The 16,404-nt window shown below is 41.2% G+C and overlaps 1 protein-coding gene across 10 annotated transcripts in view; it reads right to left on the reverse strand.

Annotated features, from left to right (window-relative positions):
• Positions 1-16,404, reverse strand: part of LOC134750560 (uncharacterized) — a 93,591-nt gene that overhangs the window by 8,208 nt on the left and 68,979 nt on the right. For 7 of the 10 annotated variants that reach the window (XM_063685810.1, XM_063685803.1, XM_063685779.1 and 4 more), the window contains 8 exons: positions 6,775-7,021; positions 6,140-6,320; positions 5,900-6,056; positions 3,076-5,331; positions 2,681-2,804; positions 2,218-2,572; positions 1,487-1,736; positions 108-527 (listed from right to left, as the gene is read on the reverse strand). In XM_063685810.1, coding sequence (XP_063541880.1) covers positions 108-527; positions 1,487-1,736; positions 2,218-2,572; positions 2,681-2,804; positions 3,076-5,331; positions 5,900-6,056; positions 6,140-6,320; positions 6,775-7,021 — 3,990 coding nt within the window. Of the gene's footprint in view, positions 1-107; positions 528-1,486; positions 1,737-2,217; positions 2,573-2,680; positions 2,805-3,075; positions 5,332-5,899; positions 6,057-6,139; positions 6,321-6,774; positions 7,022-8,764; positions 9,159-16,404 lie in introns of those variants that run through there. The other 3 variants (XM_063685833.1, XM_063685816.1, XM_063685823.1) reach the window with 3 other exon arrangements.

The raw sequence follows: 16,404 nt of genomic DNA on the forward strand, positions 1-16,404 counted from the left end.
GCGTTCCTGCAAAAAAAAAACAACCAGAAAATGAATGAACACAAAACGAAGAAAACGTGGATCTAAGACACGAAGCACACTGAGGTAGGGTAGAGCCCAGCCGTTACCTTGGAGTCGGCGGCGGCAGGCCGCGCGGTCTTGTTGGTCTCCAGGCTGTCCGTGTAGTCATCGCTGTCGTCGAACACGAGCCGGTCGAACGCCTGCATCAGCTTCGAGCCCAGCTGCACCCCGGACCAGCGCCGGTTATTCTCTAACTCTATCCTGCTGTTGTTCGGACATAGGTCGTATCCGATCGGCGAAGGATTCACGCAGGAGCGTGGTCTGTTTTTCTCGAGCGCGGTCTTTACGTTAGCGGAGTCGTTTAGAAGGTCGGGGGTAGACGGCTCCTTCTTTTTTGGCTCTTTGTGCCTCATTATGACGCTTGTCTGGCAGTCGTCGCTCGAAAGCCCGCTCGAATGCATGGAGCGCACTAGTTTCAGCAAGTTCCGCTGGTTCAGTGTTAGTGGTGGGGTGTTAATCGAGGTAGGCTGTTAAATACACCAAAGACTTTTAGCATCATGCATCATGCCATCCACGGCGACGTGAACGACCTTCATGGGCTGACACACGTGAAACGTAAGCAGGGCCTTATTTGCATTTTTATGAAAGCTGTGCACGAACGAAATGCAAAATGTTATCCGTTCACAGACTTGAGTGTATTATCGTGAGTCGTAAGCACATGCAATAAACAATAAAATGCAAATAAAGCGATGTCTCCCTTTGCGGCAAGCGTGTTAGCAGTAGAGTGAATTCATTTGTAGGTAGAAACGAGGACAATATTGTACAATATACGATTTTCAGCTAACATGGTCGCTAATATTATAACTACAGTTACGTACCTACCTCAAGATTAACTGTAGTTAAAATATGTATTGCAAAAATATTGATTTGTTGATTAGTATATATGTAAGTAGGAAACAACAAGCTGTAACCAAATATTTAGACAAAAACACCAATAATGACTTTGTTAGGGTCATAAGAAATAAGGTAAGGTGGGGTAAGACGAACATAGTTTATTTCGCTTGGGGCAACACAAACAGTATGAGGATTCCATATAAGTGTTTGTTTTGTCCCGGTGATAGTCTTACCCCACCTTACCTTAGGTTTCTTATAAATTATCCGAGAATATACATTTCAAAAATCGGTACTGACTAGGGGAAGTACCTACCTTGCGTGACTGAATGAAAGAGGCGACAATGGTCATAGATCATGCACGAAGAACGTCATGAAAGTGTGTGAAGCATTTGTTTCGAGACTGTAGCAAGTGGAAATCTGTGATTTTTTTTACTCTAACGGGCGGAATTATATCTAGAGCAGCATCTATACAACTGTGAGCTGGAATGGCACAATCAAGACAGCTCCAAAATATCTCTATCAGTCAGCCCTGGGTATTCACGTGCGGCCACGATTCTCAGCGATGAGTAAACGATAAAACTACGCAACTCACCCGACTAGCGGCGCGCATGTCGCTCTCGATCTTCTTGAAGCTGCGGTGCAGCTCGCGCATCTCGAACATGAGGTCGAGCGAGAAGGGCAGCAGGCGCAGCGGCTCCAGCGCGGCCTGCAGCGAGTCCAGCAGCGCGCGGCAGCGCGGCGACTGCACGCCGGCCAGCAGCAGCGAGTCGCCGTTGTAGGCCTTGCTCAGCACCGACTCGCGGGTGCGCACGTACGATACCCATGCGTCCACTGATTGAGCGCTGTACAAAAAACCGTTACGTTACGTTTAAAAGGTACGAATTTAAATTCTAAAATTTATAAGATTATTTTACATACAAGGATGGTCGGGAACTCTAAATAGCTGAACAAAAAGTATCTATATGGATATTAAATTTGTAGGAATATACCAATAAGGACTTCTAATTGTACCTAAGACTTTTTTTTCGGGAAATTGCAGAAAAACTGTATTTGGTCATTGAGAACACGAAACAAACAAAAAGTGAGAAGGCTGATTTGAATATTTTTATCTCTTTAGATCTCATTTTGCAATCATTAGTTCTTGCGTCTTGCTCATATCTGTATATGTTGGAAAAATTACATATTTTAGAAGTTTAATTTTATTGCCGCTTCAGGACAACCGATCAATTTCAGTATACTATTGTAAAGACTGTATAACAAGTCACTTTATTTATTTAATCGAATGGCATAAAAATAAAAAGAAAGTTTATATCCTCAACTCACTTTAATAGTCCCAGAATGAAGGCGTTGAATTTAACCAGCCCTTCCGTGACAGCATCTTCACTATTGATCCTCAACACTAACTCGTTCAAGGACTTTGTTATTGGACCCTGCCTTGCGGTAGTCTCCACCATTTGCCACACGGAGTTGTTTACGGCTCCGAAGGAGGTTTCAATGTTCTCCTTAAGCCCATCTCTGAAAACAGCGTACAATGCCGGGCATAGAGCATTTAGGGCGATTTTGGCGCAAGCTGGAGACTGTTTAGAGTCACCCAGGAAAGCCAGTTCGGCTTGGTCAGTGGCCGAAGAGAAGTGTTGAATCAACATTTCCACCGCATCCGTCACATTTGAGACTAAGGCTGAAAAAAGAAGCATAAACATAATTTAAAAAAAAATGACTTTTAGTTCAGATGTCATTAAAATGGTAATTTCGTCGTAGTAATTTGACGACGAATCCAAATCCTTACCTCTTTTTTGTGATAAATCAATTAAGTCGTATTTTCCTCTGCTGTCGTGGTGCAAGGGGCTGCTGAATTCGTCTGGGCTTATTTCAGCTTCTTCACAAATTGGTATCTCCGCCAAGTTTTTACCCTGGAAAAGCAAATAATAAGTAGCCGACATCTCTAGATAGGTATTATTAACATGTGTGAAATGAATTAGTGAACGATATAAACAGCCCAATAAAATTAGCCAGTTTTTATTTCAGGCAAAATTAAGACAACAAGCGGGTTGTTGACAAAAAATAATGTGCATAAATAAAGACATAAGTTTGGCAAGCCGCAAAGAAACATAAAAGAACCAAAGGTACTCACAGAAATCAATAGGCAATGATGTCGACAAACTATTTAGAGAAAAATGATACCTGATATAGTCTTTGTGAAATTACAGCAGAAATATTAGGTGAGTTAGGCGGTGTGGTGAGACTGGCTACTTTCAGCTCTTCCATTGCCTTCACTTGGGTTGGTTGAGTTTCGGGCTTGGCCTCAGACTTATGGGCAAAACTAACAGATTTTTTGCTATTGCAGCTACTGCTGCTAGAATCTGTGGACCTTTGATTTTCTTCCTGAGAACGTTTCATTTGTAGAAACTTGGTAACCTGATTTCTTACCTTTTGGACTTGATTTTGGTCCCATTCATCCATATTTTGGCAATTAAAGCCGCTTAATTTCAAAAACTCCTCTAATTGTTGTAAATCAGCGCTGCTGATCAGAGCGCCCGGTGGAGGGAACTCCGTGTACTCAGTTTTCTTAGTTCTCGGTTTAGGCATCGGTGGCGTGTGAGGTCTGTGGTATTTCAATTCATTCGATTTGCCCGATTCCAGGCTACTCTCAGTACCGACACCTTCATCGTGGAAAAGTTCATTGTAGTCGGCATCTTTTTCGGCCGCATCGAGAAATTGCTGCGATAGTCTTTTGGCAGCTAAATCATTATTTTTCCTATATTCTGTGGTTTGATTTTGTAAATAATAAGGCTCCTGCAGCGATCTTCTCTTCGTCTTGTGCTCTGTCGCAGCCGTCATACAAACGATCTGATCTTGCAAAAGCTCGTCCATTTCGAACATACTGTAACGTTTTGACGGCGTGCTCGTTTTACGCGTTTTGTCCATCGACTTACGCAAAATGCTCTTAGGTAGAGGGGGTCTGGGCGGGGCGTGCTCGCCCTGCTTGGCCGCCGAGAGCGATCGCTTCGGCACGGCGGGGTTGGTTCTCGGGCCCTCGTTGTTGCTGGCCTCCGAGCTGGTGGCGCTGTCGTAGCGGTAGACGAACAAGGGGTTGAAGTTGCCGTGCGGCGCGGGACTGGCCTGCGCGGAGGAGTCGGTGAGCATGGTGGAGGAGCCGCGATAGCCGGACGAGGGCTGCGTGGCCGTGCTGGAGCTGGATGACACGGTGGTGTTGTGGCCCGCCAGGTTGTTGCAGTCGCAACTCATGGGCCTGCCCTTGGATCTAGGTGTCGCGTTATAGTATTTGTCACCGCATTTTGATCCACATTCTTTTTCTCTTACGTTTTGCATCAATTCGGGTAACTCTGATAACATTTGCTTGCATTCTGTGGGTAGCAAAAAGTTTAATGAATCCCAATCTTTTATGTGCCCGAGCCCCTTCTTTTTTAGCATCTCCACGTCGTTGCAAGAAAATGGTCGTTTACCTTTAACGTTCAGTCTGTTCCTCTTGATTTCGCTTGATTTTGGCGATACGTTTACTTTTACAGGATTCAGGTATATATTTGGTCGGCCGTTCAGAAAACTGATATCGGGAAGCGTGTAGTTAGGGTACAGTATGAATACAGGTTTCTCACAGTCTCCTTCTTTAAGTTTCTCGAGAAACGAGGGTTCCACCACCTTGAATAGTTCACGTTCATGGGATATGGTCGACATTTGTAACGTGGACGTCTGCATACTCTTATCAATAGTGGTGGTCTCGAGATGAGTAGAAGTAGATTTGTTATCAAAAGGCTCTCTTTGCAATAATCGATTCGTTTTTGTAATCTGAGTTCCATCCGACTCTGAGCAACTCGATATACTAACACTAGTGTTGGACGATTGGGAAGAATATGATTTTTTATTACTTCTCAGTCTTGAAGGGCTATTCATCATATTGACGTTAGTTCTCTTTGAGTGGCGTTTATTTACTGTCGCATAAAGATTGGATTCGCTATCGCTTAATTTAACGCCATCATTATCTTCCTCTTCTATTACTTCGTCATAAACTCTATTATTGTACGGGTTGCTAGGTGGAATCTCATCGTAAATTGCTGAGCCCTCTTCCGGTACATCACACGGCAATTCCATTTGAGAACGCACTAAAATTTTGGAGTCATCTTTTGGCTCTCCCATGGAGTCTCCACTTTCACCACCTGAGCTAGATGGCCAGCATTCTGACCTGTCTATTTGATCCAATCCAACTACACCATCGTTGCTTTTTTGTTTCATAAACAGTTTTACCAGGCTAAAGGCCTGCTTTGGTTGACTTTTGTCTGAAGATGACTGGTTTTCGGTAGAGGAGGTACTCATTGGTTCTGAATGCTGACTTCCGTGCGTCGAACGGTGCTGCGATACATCGTATACTTTCATGCAGGTCGGAGTACCCATTAACCTTTGATTGGTGGTGAAAGAATCGACCTGCAAACAAGGGCATAACAAAGTGTTAATGAAAGGCAACAAGGTCAAGCTTACGGAGCGGTTATAATAATCATAGGGCATCTAGACATAAATTTAAGGTAGGGAAACTATGATTACAGGTCGAGTGGATGTAGGTAGTAATTTTTTACTATTCTACTATAGATTAACCTTTTCGACGCCGTGTCAAACACAAAAGCTGTCACTCAGACGCCACCGTCATGACCATCACCGAAGTGTCAAAACTGAAATTGAACTTTATGCCTATGCACGTAGGTCTATGTTGCTCTGTGGTCTGTGACGGATTAATCCGTCTTTGTCGTTGGACATGCGGTGCGGATATATCCGTTGTTGGCGTCGAAAAGGTTAACTTCGCATCAGCTGCTTTATTATTCGTTGATTTTATTTTTTGAGGTAGCGTATTTGCATTTTAAAGTAGGGCATTTTCCACAATGCCCTCCGTTCAGTGCAGCTCTGCAATAGGGTTTGCATCTTTACAAAAACAGGCAGAATTGAGATCATAAATAAAGTGATATTAATTTAGTCTGTTGTTACTAGTATATTTTCGTACCGTTGAATTGCTGAGAGCAGCCGAGTTGATGGAACTGCTCATAATCTTTCTTCTGTAGAGGTTCGGCAGACTTTGGCTCTTGATAACCGAGTTGCTCATATCACTTGTTGCATCGGTCGCTTCATGGGAATCTTCATTGTTGTTCCCCGATGGGTGTCTGTTTACATGCCAATATATGAGTGATTCGTTGACAACAATTAAAATAAAAACATAATGTATAAATAAACATGTCAAACTTACCTTCTTAAAGGCGAATGGTTGGTCTGTTTCTTAAGCTTACTCCAAGTAGTTAATCCTAAGTCACTCCTAGCCATAGAAGTAGTTAGCTTATTGGTTAGTTTCTTACATCTTTCTAATAATTCTAAATTCCTGCGTGTTCTTTCATCTAGCGTTGCATTATCTTCTTGCTTATCCAATTTGTCTGAAAATAGACGTAGACGACACAATGAATCATATTGGACGTAATCACGACTAAGGTAAACAATTATGTCATCATCTGAAATACCTCACTCTACGTATGATTGGATCGAACGATTCATTTTTCCAAAAACCTAATAAAATCATTTGATAAAAAAAAAATTAAAGGATTGAAACATGTTCATTTTAACAGTTTTGGGACTTCAATTGATACGTTTTAATTCCGGTAATTAGAAATATTTAACAGTGTAACAAAATACAACAGTACAATGAATGGTTTCAGCGTGTTTTTCCTATATAATGAGCACATATAATTTATAGCACATAAAATTTTCTCATGCTCAATAAATATGAGTATACTTTATTCTAATTAAAATACATTCGACACCTAAGTTAAGAATGATATACGTACATATCTAGGTGGAAAAACAATACAATTTTAATACAAAATAACTAACCATGTTTTTGATTGACGGCAAACTCGTTACACTCGCTGTCCTCGGAGTAGACGGTGAGGCTGCCCTCGAAGGCAATGGTGTAGTTGTCCTTGTTGGCCTGGCACGTGAGGATAAGGTCCTGCTCCGCGGGCAGCGAGCAGTCCAGGCTGTCCACGCTGAAGTGCACGCCGTGCTCCTTCACCGGCGAGAACAGCAGCTCCGACTTGCAGATCGACATCGTGTTGATGGAACCGACGGACTCTTCGCCCTATACATACATAATTCCCGTTAGAATCAACTTAAATACCAACATGCATTATTGCTGATGCAACATTGGCAGATGTTAAAATGTCTTATAGGGTAATTGCGCTAGTTTCCGTTCATGGTCCAGTTTTCGTCCACTTGACGGATTAGCAAATAATATATTTCATTTTTAATTGCTACATACGAAATATATTTTTTATGTAGATACATATATTGTTTAGACATTAAGGATTCTAATAAGTCCAAATTTGTGCAGCAATTTAGGTTTATATTCAAATTTCGTCAAGTGGACGAAAACTAGAGCTGGACGAAAACTAGCGCAATGACCCTATTTAGCTACAATTATGGTAGGAACATTCAGTGAACGAGCGATATCAGTGGTGCACTGTAACTGTGTATTGTGGGCGTCGCTTGTACCTAGTAATAGGCGGATATATTTATTGTAAGGAGCACCCTTCTACTCGCTGTCGTATTATGAAATATTAGGTACCCTCACATTTAGAAAGTTTAAGTGAAATATACAAAAATATGTTTAAAGATAGGAATTGAATTGCCTTGATGCCTAAATAGGCATTAATCAAAATCTTGTTTCTTATTATAGGTACCATAGCTATAAAATATATAAAGAGTTGTATTCTCGAAATGTTTCTCGGAAGATTTCAACACATGAACGGCTCTCGCTGAACATAAACATTTACGTTGCACGGGTATTTTGGATGCGGATGCAACTCGAGACTAAAATAGGAAACAATCTGTGAATTTTACTTTACAACTGCTGTGATCAATTCATCTATTTGGGCTTTCTTTTGATTAAAGAATGAGGTAACTGAGACATGTTACATCTAAAGATTAAAGATAATCTTGATAACACCTTTATCTACTCCAAATTTAATGAATATCGTAAAATTAAATAATAGTCGGCAGGTAATACCTACATCTATAGAAAATCATAATGAAGCAATGATTAAAACATTATAAGTATTTCTAGGGAAATTGAGTGTCTGTTTTTGATTTTAACTGGAATCGTCTTTACGTATAAATAATCCCTTTTAGTTTAGTCATAATTCATATCATATGAAACGATAAATAGCATAAATACTTTATTAATCGAATGTTCAAGAGTTCAGAGGGCCTACCGCGAATCACGTTCGACGTGTTGCCTTCCTGTCACACTTACGTACGAATTTACAAGTGCGACAAAGAGGCAACACGTCGAATGTGGATCGCGGTAGGCCTTCAGTTGCAAGAAGTTTATGACATACAACATGGCGACCGGCGGGCGCGCGTTATCATCAATTTAATTCCTTTTCCTGCTACAATGAGGTCACAAACCAAACAATCACTCATTAATATTATACATGGACCATTAGGTAACAAACATAGTCGATGCATTATCTAATTAATTGAATTACTAATTACTTATACACGGTCGAATTTGCTTTGTTGAGAATTTGGGGGTAATTTAATATTCTTAATGACATAATGATTAGTAATAGATGTGTAAATAAACAAAAGTAAACAAAAACATTATTCATATGTTATTACTGTTATTAGTGGCATAGAGGAGTATAAGAACAGAAAATTGTGGTGGGTGCGATATAACAAAGTGTTAAGTATTGCAAAGTTTTGACGAAAAATATGATATTTGCATAGATGATGATGGTCGCAAATCTATAATGACAAATGAGTAGCTAATTGGTAACTTCGGCTGTTGAAAAAAAGTGAGGTATATTTTAAGATGACTCACTGAGTAATATCCATTGTAGGATTCCCAATCACAACCGTCCCTCACACCCATTTTTAAATAAACGGCTATCGGCACTGTCCACGTGATCACAGTTCACTCTCAAATAAAAACCACTACTTTCAGACTAAAACCTAATACTTAACGTTTAAATACAATCAAAAAGTCACAAAGTCCAATGTTTATGTCACGCAAACATAACTGTCCACTGGGTCACTTGTTCCGGGGTCAAACTTGGGATTAGAAGAGTTCCAACGAGTTGGCTTCATCGTAAGGAAGTACAGAGTACAATCTCTCCGAGAGCCCTGGGCGCGACTGGGGCAGCGGGAATACACATTTTAATATTAGCCACCGCGTGCGCTTCTCAAACTTAAGAGAAATAAAATGACACTATCAACGTGTTATCAACGCCAAGCTACGATCACAACTGTAAAAATATGTGTAGATTGCCGAGGGCGGTGTGCGTAATTAGCATCATAATAATTGTTAGTCTAATTAGCGTATTTCGGTGTGCCTCAGTTTTTAAGTCTACCATGAATAGGCGATATTGTACACGAGTTTAAACTCAAACCTTTACGATGCAGGTTTAATACGTTATTTAGGTTTCCATAACGACTGAAACCCTCAACAGTTTGAGTAGAACTGACCGATAGGATAGACTTCATTGGTAAACTCACACATGGCAGCAGTATGTGCGCGACCACACAGAAGGACAATTAAATATAGCGCGCGCACACACACATCAGTATCGGTCGTATGAAGGGGAACCGGGGAGTAGCGAGTAGTTGAGATTGACGCAATTCAGCGTGGACGGTACACACACATGAAAACTGGTCTTATTTTGTCGTTACTACTTGTACATCCCGTGGGACCAACGTACTGTGTTGTAAGAGCCAGGAAGACATTGTGGATGCTAGTCCAGTCCAGACTTTCGAATGGGCATGTGTGGGTGTCTCTTGTGACACCACTTACGGTTAATTGAGACCGTCGTTGCGTGACAAATTTTATCATTACTTTACTTTCCGTTAAAGCAACTAGTGCGACGTAGGGCGGCGAACTAAAGTATTTATAAGAATGTATAGAAATAATACGAAAATATTTGTTAAAACAGAAGATAGGGACACTTCGAAATGCAAGTAGTAGGTACACTGTACAGCAGGGGTTTAGGGGTAACAATGACATATTCGTTCATTGTGCCTATTATTGTTTTTACCCGACTGCCAAAGGACTTCTTTCTCAACCGCCTCAATGGAAGGACGTATCTTCAATTCCTACAAGAAGGCCTACCAGAATTCTTAGATGAAGTACCAGTCGATCTCCGTAGGAGATATCAACATGATGGTGCCCCAGCCCATTACGATCGTAACGTAAGAAGGTACTTAACGGAACGATTCCAATTACGATGGATTGGCCGGGGTGGGGTTCAAGCAGGTGCAGTGAACTGGCCACCCCGCTCACCAGATTTAACACCGCTTGATTTCCACGTATGGGGACGAGCCAAAGACTTGGTTTATGGAAACGACGGGCACACAATCAGAACGTCAGAAGAATTACAAACACGGATTACCGACGCCTTTGAGGTTATGAAAAGGGAAAGAGAGATCTTAATGCGTGTTAATTAAAATATCCGAAAGCGAGCACTATTGTGCATTGAAAACCATGGTCACCATTTTCAACAATTTTTATAAACTGTTTATGCTAATAAAAGTTTTCTTATTATTCTTTTTAAATTACTGACTTGTTAATTAGGTAGGTTAGCATTCGTTAAATATTTAACCTAATTATTATTAAATGTGAAAGTTTGTATGGGTGGATGGATGTTTGTTACACTATCACGTCAGGCCCAAACAGTTTAACTGATCTGGATGAAATTAGGCACAGAGATAGATTATTAGTATGGATTAGCACACTACTTTTTTCACACTACTTGTTCGCATGGAACAGTTTTTTTGTCCACGCGGGCAGAGCCGTGGGCAGACGCTAGTATTTAATATCCTACAGCTTTCCCGCCGAATCATAATGACATTTAAGAAAAACAACTTTTGACGTGACATGACAGACAGTGTTTAGCATCTTGACAGGTACATAATAGGGGTGATTATTTAAAAAAATAATTATAATATTTTTTTTTTAGATTTTGGTAAATGAAAACAAAAAAATTATATACAAAGGTTCCTTAATTTCAATTAAAAGTTTCTTGTTTTAATGTAATGCATTATCTCTTAAAATATCCGTGACTAATTTGTTAGCACCTTATATATAACGAATTCAAATCAGCAACACATTAAAAAAAATCTGTATACCGCTTCTGGATAAGAAATTAAAGGCGTACTAGGTGGGTATAATGAAAATGAAATGAAATGAAATGAATGAAATATATATAAAAATAATAGGTATAATAATATGGGCTCAGTACTTAACTACTCGCTAAATCGAGCTACTTTTACTATAGGACCAACCCAAAATATTGTTTGGCTTTTCCATAGAAAATATCGACAACTGATCAGCCAAAATGTATGAAAAAGCCAAAAAAAAAACGCGATTTCGGGGTTTGTCCCAAGAAAATGGGACAGATGCCGCCGTGGCCGGGTGGTTTAGAGGTTAGCCGCGAAAGCTGGCCGGTCTCGGGCACTGGAGGGCTTGGTAACTTTTTCTTTAATAGATATTACTCGTACCAGTGTGACTACTTAAAAACAACACAAATTAATAGTAGATTGAACCCCAAAGGCACCCATATCTGTCAAGGTAGTTTGGCGCTCGAAAAATCTCGAACGCAGTGAGAGCGCCAATAGTCCGAGACGGAAATGGTGCCTTTCACCCGAGTTAAACACTCTACTTTTCATATCGAACGCGAGGAAACCAAACAAGAAAGGGCATTTTTGCTATATCAGTAATTAAAGTACCTCATAAACCTACGGCCATGGTTTTTTACCTTAGAACTTGCAATCGGAGACTTTACATGTGTGAAGATAAATAACCCTTAGCGAAAAACATTTAGATTGCAATATTTACGAAAACACACATATTTTTACAAACTGCAGTAATTTTAAAATGATTTGTTGAATTTGTTCATTATAGTATGCAAATCAGCCGGATTGCCTCTTACTTTTTAATTTTTACTTTTTCGTTCTAAAACTCCCAATATTCAATGGCATCCTACTCATTTAGCCAACATAATAGAATACAATATTTAATTTTTTCCGTGGGTCGTTGCACTAGAGCAGAGACGTATCACTTTCTGCGCACTTTTTAGAACAAGAACGACACACATTCAGAGCATGAGATATGAAATAGTAGATTGTTAACCAAGGGACGAAAGGCACTTATTTCTGCCGAGGTGAGAGCGCCAATAGTCCGAGGCAGAAATGATGCCTTTCACCCGAGTAAAACACTCTACTTTTCATTTCGAATACGAGGAAAGTAAAATGCGTGTGTTTTTTTCCTAAACATGACTAAGTACACATTTTTATAGTATTTCTTGAGGGTACTTTCAATTAACAATTCAGGCAAAAGTATCGTTATTTATGGAATGGAGAGTCAAATATCAGGATGGAAATTGTATAAAAAATTCATTTAAACTCAAATTTCAATTGTGTATCGTAAAAAAATTAAAAAAATCGTACTTCGAACGTAAAATGCTCTAGTGCAGACACGAATCATTTTCTGCACACATTTTAGAACAACAATGACCCTCTTTCAGAGGATGAGAAATAAAAAATATTTTATAACATTAATTTATTTATTCCCTAGTTACCGCAGGCGGTCGGTGCCGGGCTGCCGGGGGTGTTGGTACTGTTGGTGGTGGTGGTCGGTGGTGCGGAAAAGTAGACTAGATCAAGCTGGATTTCGTGCGAATTTTTTTTCGTCATAATTTCATACGGATACCTAACCGTTTTTTAAAACACTGAGATAAATGTTTTATGTTTATGTTTCAGGCAGTAAATTAATATTTTGCTAAGATACCCCCTATTTTGATGGGTACACTACATAATTCCGAAAATTTTTATTCCTAATTTTAGAATGTCGAATTTTACTATTCCGATTTTTAAATGCTCGACCCATCCAAATTCCGACTGTCGTAATTACGAATGATAAAAATCACGAAGATTCATATTTCCGAAAACCCGTAAAGCCGAATTTTGGAAATTCCGAACCACATAATTCCGATTATAACGGTAACGATTATTATGTAATTATTACGATTTTTGAAATCACGAATTCCGAATAGCCATTATTTCGAAATTTTAAATTCCGAACCACATAATCAAGATCATTGTTATCTTTATTTAATAAATAAATTGAAATTAAAATTGAATTGAATAATTCCGATTATAGCAATTCCGACAGTGACAAACACCGAATTAACCATTTACGATTTTTGAAATCACGAATTCTGAATTGCCCTTATTCCTAATTTTATAATTCCAAATTGACGTGATTCCTATTTTAAATATTCAAATTTTAAAATTTTCGAATAACGATATTCCGAATATAAGTATCAAAGTTCGCTTTCTTGAGGGTCTCAGTTCTAACCTAACCTAATCCACTTTTCTGGCAAGAGTTCGTTTATTTCGGGGTCGCATTTATAACCTAACCTTTTTTTTTGTTGCCTAGGAATAATCTTCGAAAAATTCCCCAGCGCCAGTCTCCACACTGAGGAAATGTGAGATTTCTACTCACTAAAAAACCTGGGGTGTTAGTCTCTCTGCCTTTGGGGTGGAGTCACGGGCACGCGGCGTCACTCATCCGCAACCCCACCAGCAGCTGCCCATTAGGACCCATCACCGGGTGGATGTATGCCCGAAACCACCATTAAGGGCATGTCCGAACACTTGACATGCCTTCCAACCCAAGGACCTCTTCCCTAAGGGTGACAGACGCCCCCGTGTCTGCCTCCCGGAGGTCAATGTTAAGGTGGCAAGCGTCTGTCGTGCGCAGCACGCCTGCGTCTGGTTCTACGGCGGCGCATTGGGTCAGTCTCAACCTGGATCTCCCGCTCGCGCTCGGCCGCCTCTTTCTGAGCCATGACGTGCTCTGAAAAATCCAGCATCGTCTGCCACACCTCTTCACCAGACAGCATAGCCTGCAACTATGGCTGGCAACGACAGATCTTGCCCAACACGGGCAATCACCTCCTCTCTTTCGACGCCCCAGACCGGGCACTCTGCCAGTGTGTGCTGGGCCGAGTCTTCGCACGCTCTGCACTCGTGGCATTCCGGGGTCGGCTCTCTTCTTGCCTGTTTATGCAGGTACTTGCCAAAGCAACCATGCCCCGACAGCACCTGGGTGCACCTGGGTGAGCCGAAAGGTGAGAACCCCAAAATCCCTTTCAATCCATTCACGGAGAACAGGTTGGATCGCCTCTATGGTGTGGACGCCAGCACTCGGCCGTTCCAGCCGCAGCCGCCACTCGTCAACCGCCTCCTGCTGCAGCTCCATTTGCCGCATCTGTATTTCTTGCGGAGCTAGCACGTCACCCCGGTCTCGCACCTTCCCGCGCCACTGGTATAGAGACGCAAGGACCCTCGCGTCCAGGTCCCAGGGCAGAGAGCAGGCTAGTACACATGCGGCCTCCGCGCTTATCGTACGATACCCTCTTATAACTCTTACGGCCATTGTTCACTGCGGCCGGCGCAACCGAGCGACATTTTCTCTATTGAGAGCATTTGCCCAGACTGGGGCACCGTAGAGCTCCATCGAGCGCACCACACCCGCATACAGGCGGCGGCGTGAAGCCGCAGGCCCTCCCAGGTTTGGAAGTATACGCCTAAAGGCGAATGCGGCACGCAACAACTTGGGTGCCAGGCGCTCAAAATGCGCACAGAAATTCCACTTGCTGTCAAGCATGACGCCAAGGTAGAGCAGTGTCGGCTTGACGGCAATCGGGACTCCTCCCACCACAATAGCCGCCCCAGCTGGGGGCGCTTTTCGTGGACCATAGTTTATATGGCCTCAGACTTCGCTAGGGCCACCTCAAGGCCCAGACTTCATCTTGCCCACGCAATGAGCAACTCCCGCCGTGGTTAATATGGCTGCGTAACGGTCGGCTTGGCCGTCACAAGTGTATCTTCGGCGTAGTAGATGACGTTTACTCCACGCAAGTTTTCCCCCCTTAGAACCCAATTGTAACCTATATTCCACAAGAGTCGTCCTAGGACTGGCCCCTGCGGAACCCCGCAGGACATTGCTCTCTTCCCCCATTCCTGCTGCCCGGGCTAAGTGACGAACCTCTCGCTGAGATATGCTTCGACTATGCGGAACAAGTGAAGGGGTACTTGATGGTACCGTAACGCCTCTTTTATTGTGTTCCAAGGCAAGGTATTGAAAGCGTTGGCAATGTCTAGTGATACCGCCATGACGACGTTGCCCTGGATCACCGCCTCGTTCGCCATTGATTTGACCCGAAGAATTGCATCGATCGTTAGCCGGTTTCTGCGGAACCCAAATTGGCAGTCGGATAAGTCCAGGCCCTCTCTTTCCATGTGCTTGATGAGGCGAGCAGCGATTATTCGCTCAAGGAGCTTGCCCACCTCATCCAGCACAAACCTAACCCACTTTTCTGGCAACAATTCGTTTTCTTGGAGGTCGCAGTTCTAACCTAACGTAACCCACTTTTCTGGTTCGTCATCTTGAGGGTCGCAGTTCTACCGAATGTATATATGCCGAATTTTCACGCCAAAAATATTTTATGCCAAATTTAACGTGATGTGGCACGACAGGCACCCGAAATAATTACTAAAACGTGAGTCTTCATTTGAATATCACGGATTTCATTTTTCCGACCGTACAAAAAACCGAATTACCGAATACCGAATTACTAAAACGTGAGTCTTCATTAGATTATCACGAATTTCATTTTTCCGACCTTACAAAAGACCGAATTTCTGAATTCCGAATTATTATATTTCCGATCGGATAATGATTTTTCGGAATTTAAGAATTCGGAAAAAAATATTTTCGGAAAAGTGTAAAATCGGAACTTTAAGCTTTCGGTCAAATGACAATCGGATTTTATGTTTTCGGAAATAGCACATTCGTGATTTTATTCCATCGTGTTTTTAAAAATCGTAATTTTGATATTTCGGACTTATAAAAATCGGAAAAACATCTTTCGGAATATTTGGGTGTGTATTTGGATAATAGCGCCGGACCTAAAGTGAGTATTTTTTATAGCAATTCATTTCTATATTGGTTTCAGATAACCTACTAGGTATTCCAACAGGTGTTAATTTTCGTGGTAACAGGTCTAACAGTCTTTGGTTCGTATCACAATCATAAGTACTGAATGTACTGATGTTGAGGACATTACAAGTCGTGGACTGACATACATATCATTCTTTGGGTTTTTATACTCAAGTATTCTTTAAAAACACCATACTGTGGTCAGTTTTGGCTGGGTGGCTTCATTATCAGTAAAATATGACAATGGCTCACAACATTTGGCATGGTCCATATCATATCGAAATAGGTATATTGTTCTATTATTGTTATTTTTCGACGAAGGGTAAATATATCTAAAAATAATAATTAAATGAAGCAATATAAAATTAATTGTACCTTTGGTATAATTGATTTTATATCTCTACCATCCACCTCTATTTCTATATATTATCTTCGTATCTCTAACATTCTATACCTCTATA

Source organism: Cydia strobilella, chromosome 2, assembly GCF_947568885.1.
Source record: "Cydia strobilella chromosome 2, ilCydStro3.1, whole genome shotgun sequence".
NCBI lineage: Eukaryota > Metazoa > Arthropoda > Insecta > Lepidoptera > Tortricidae > Cydia > Cydia strobilella.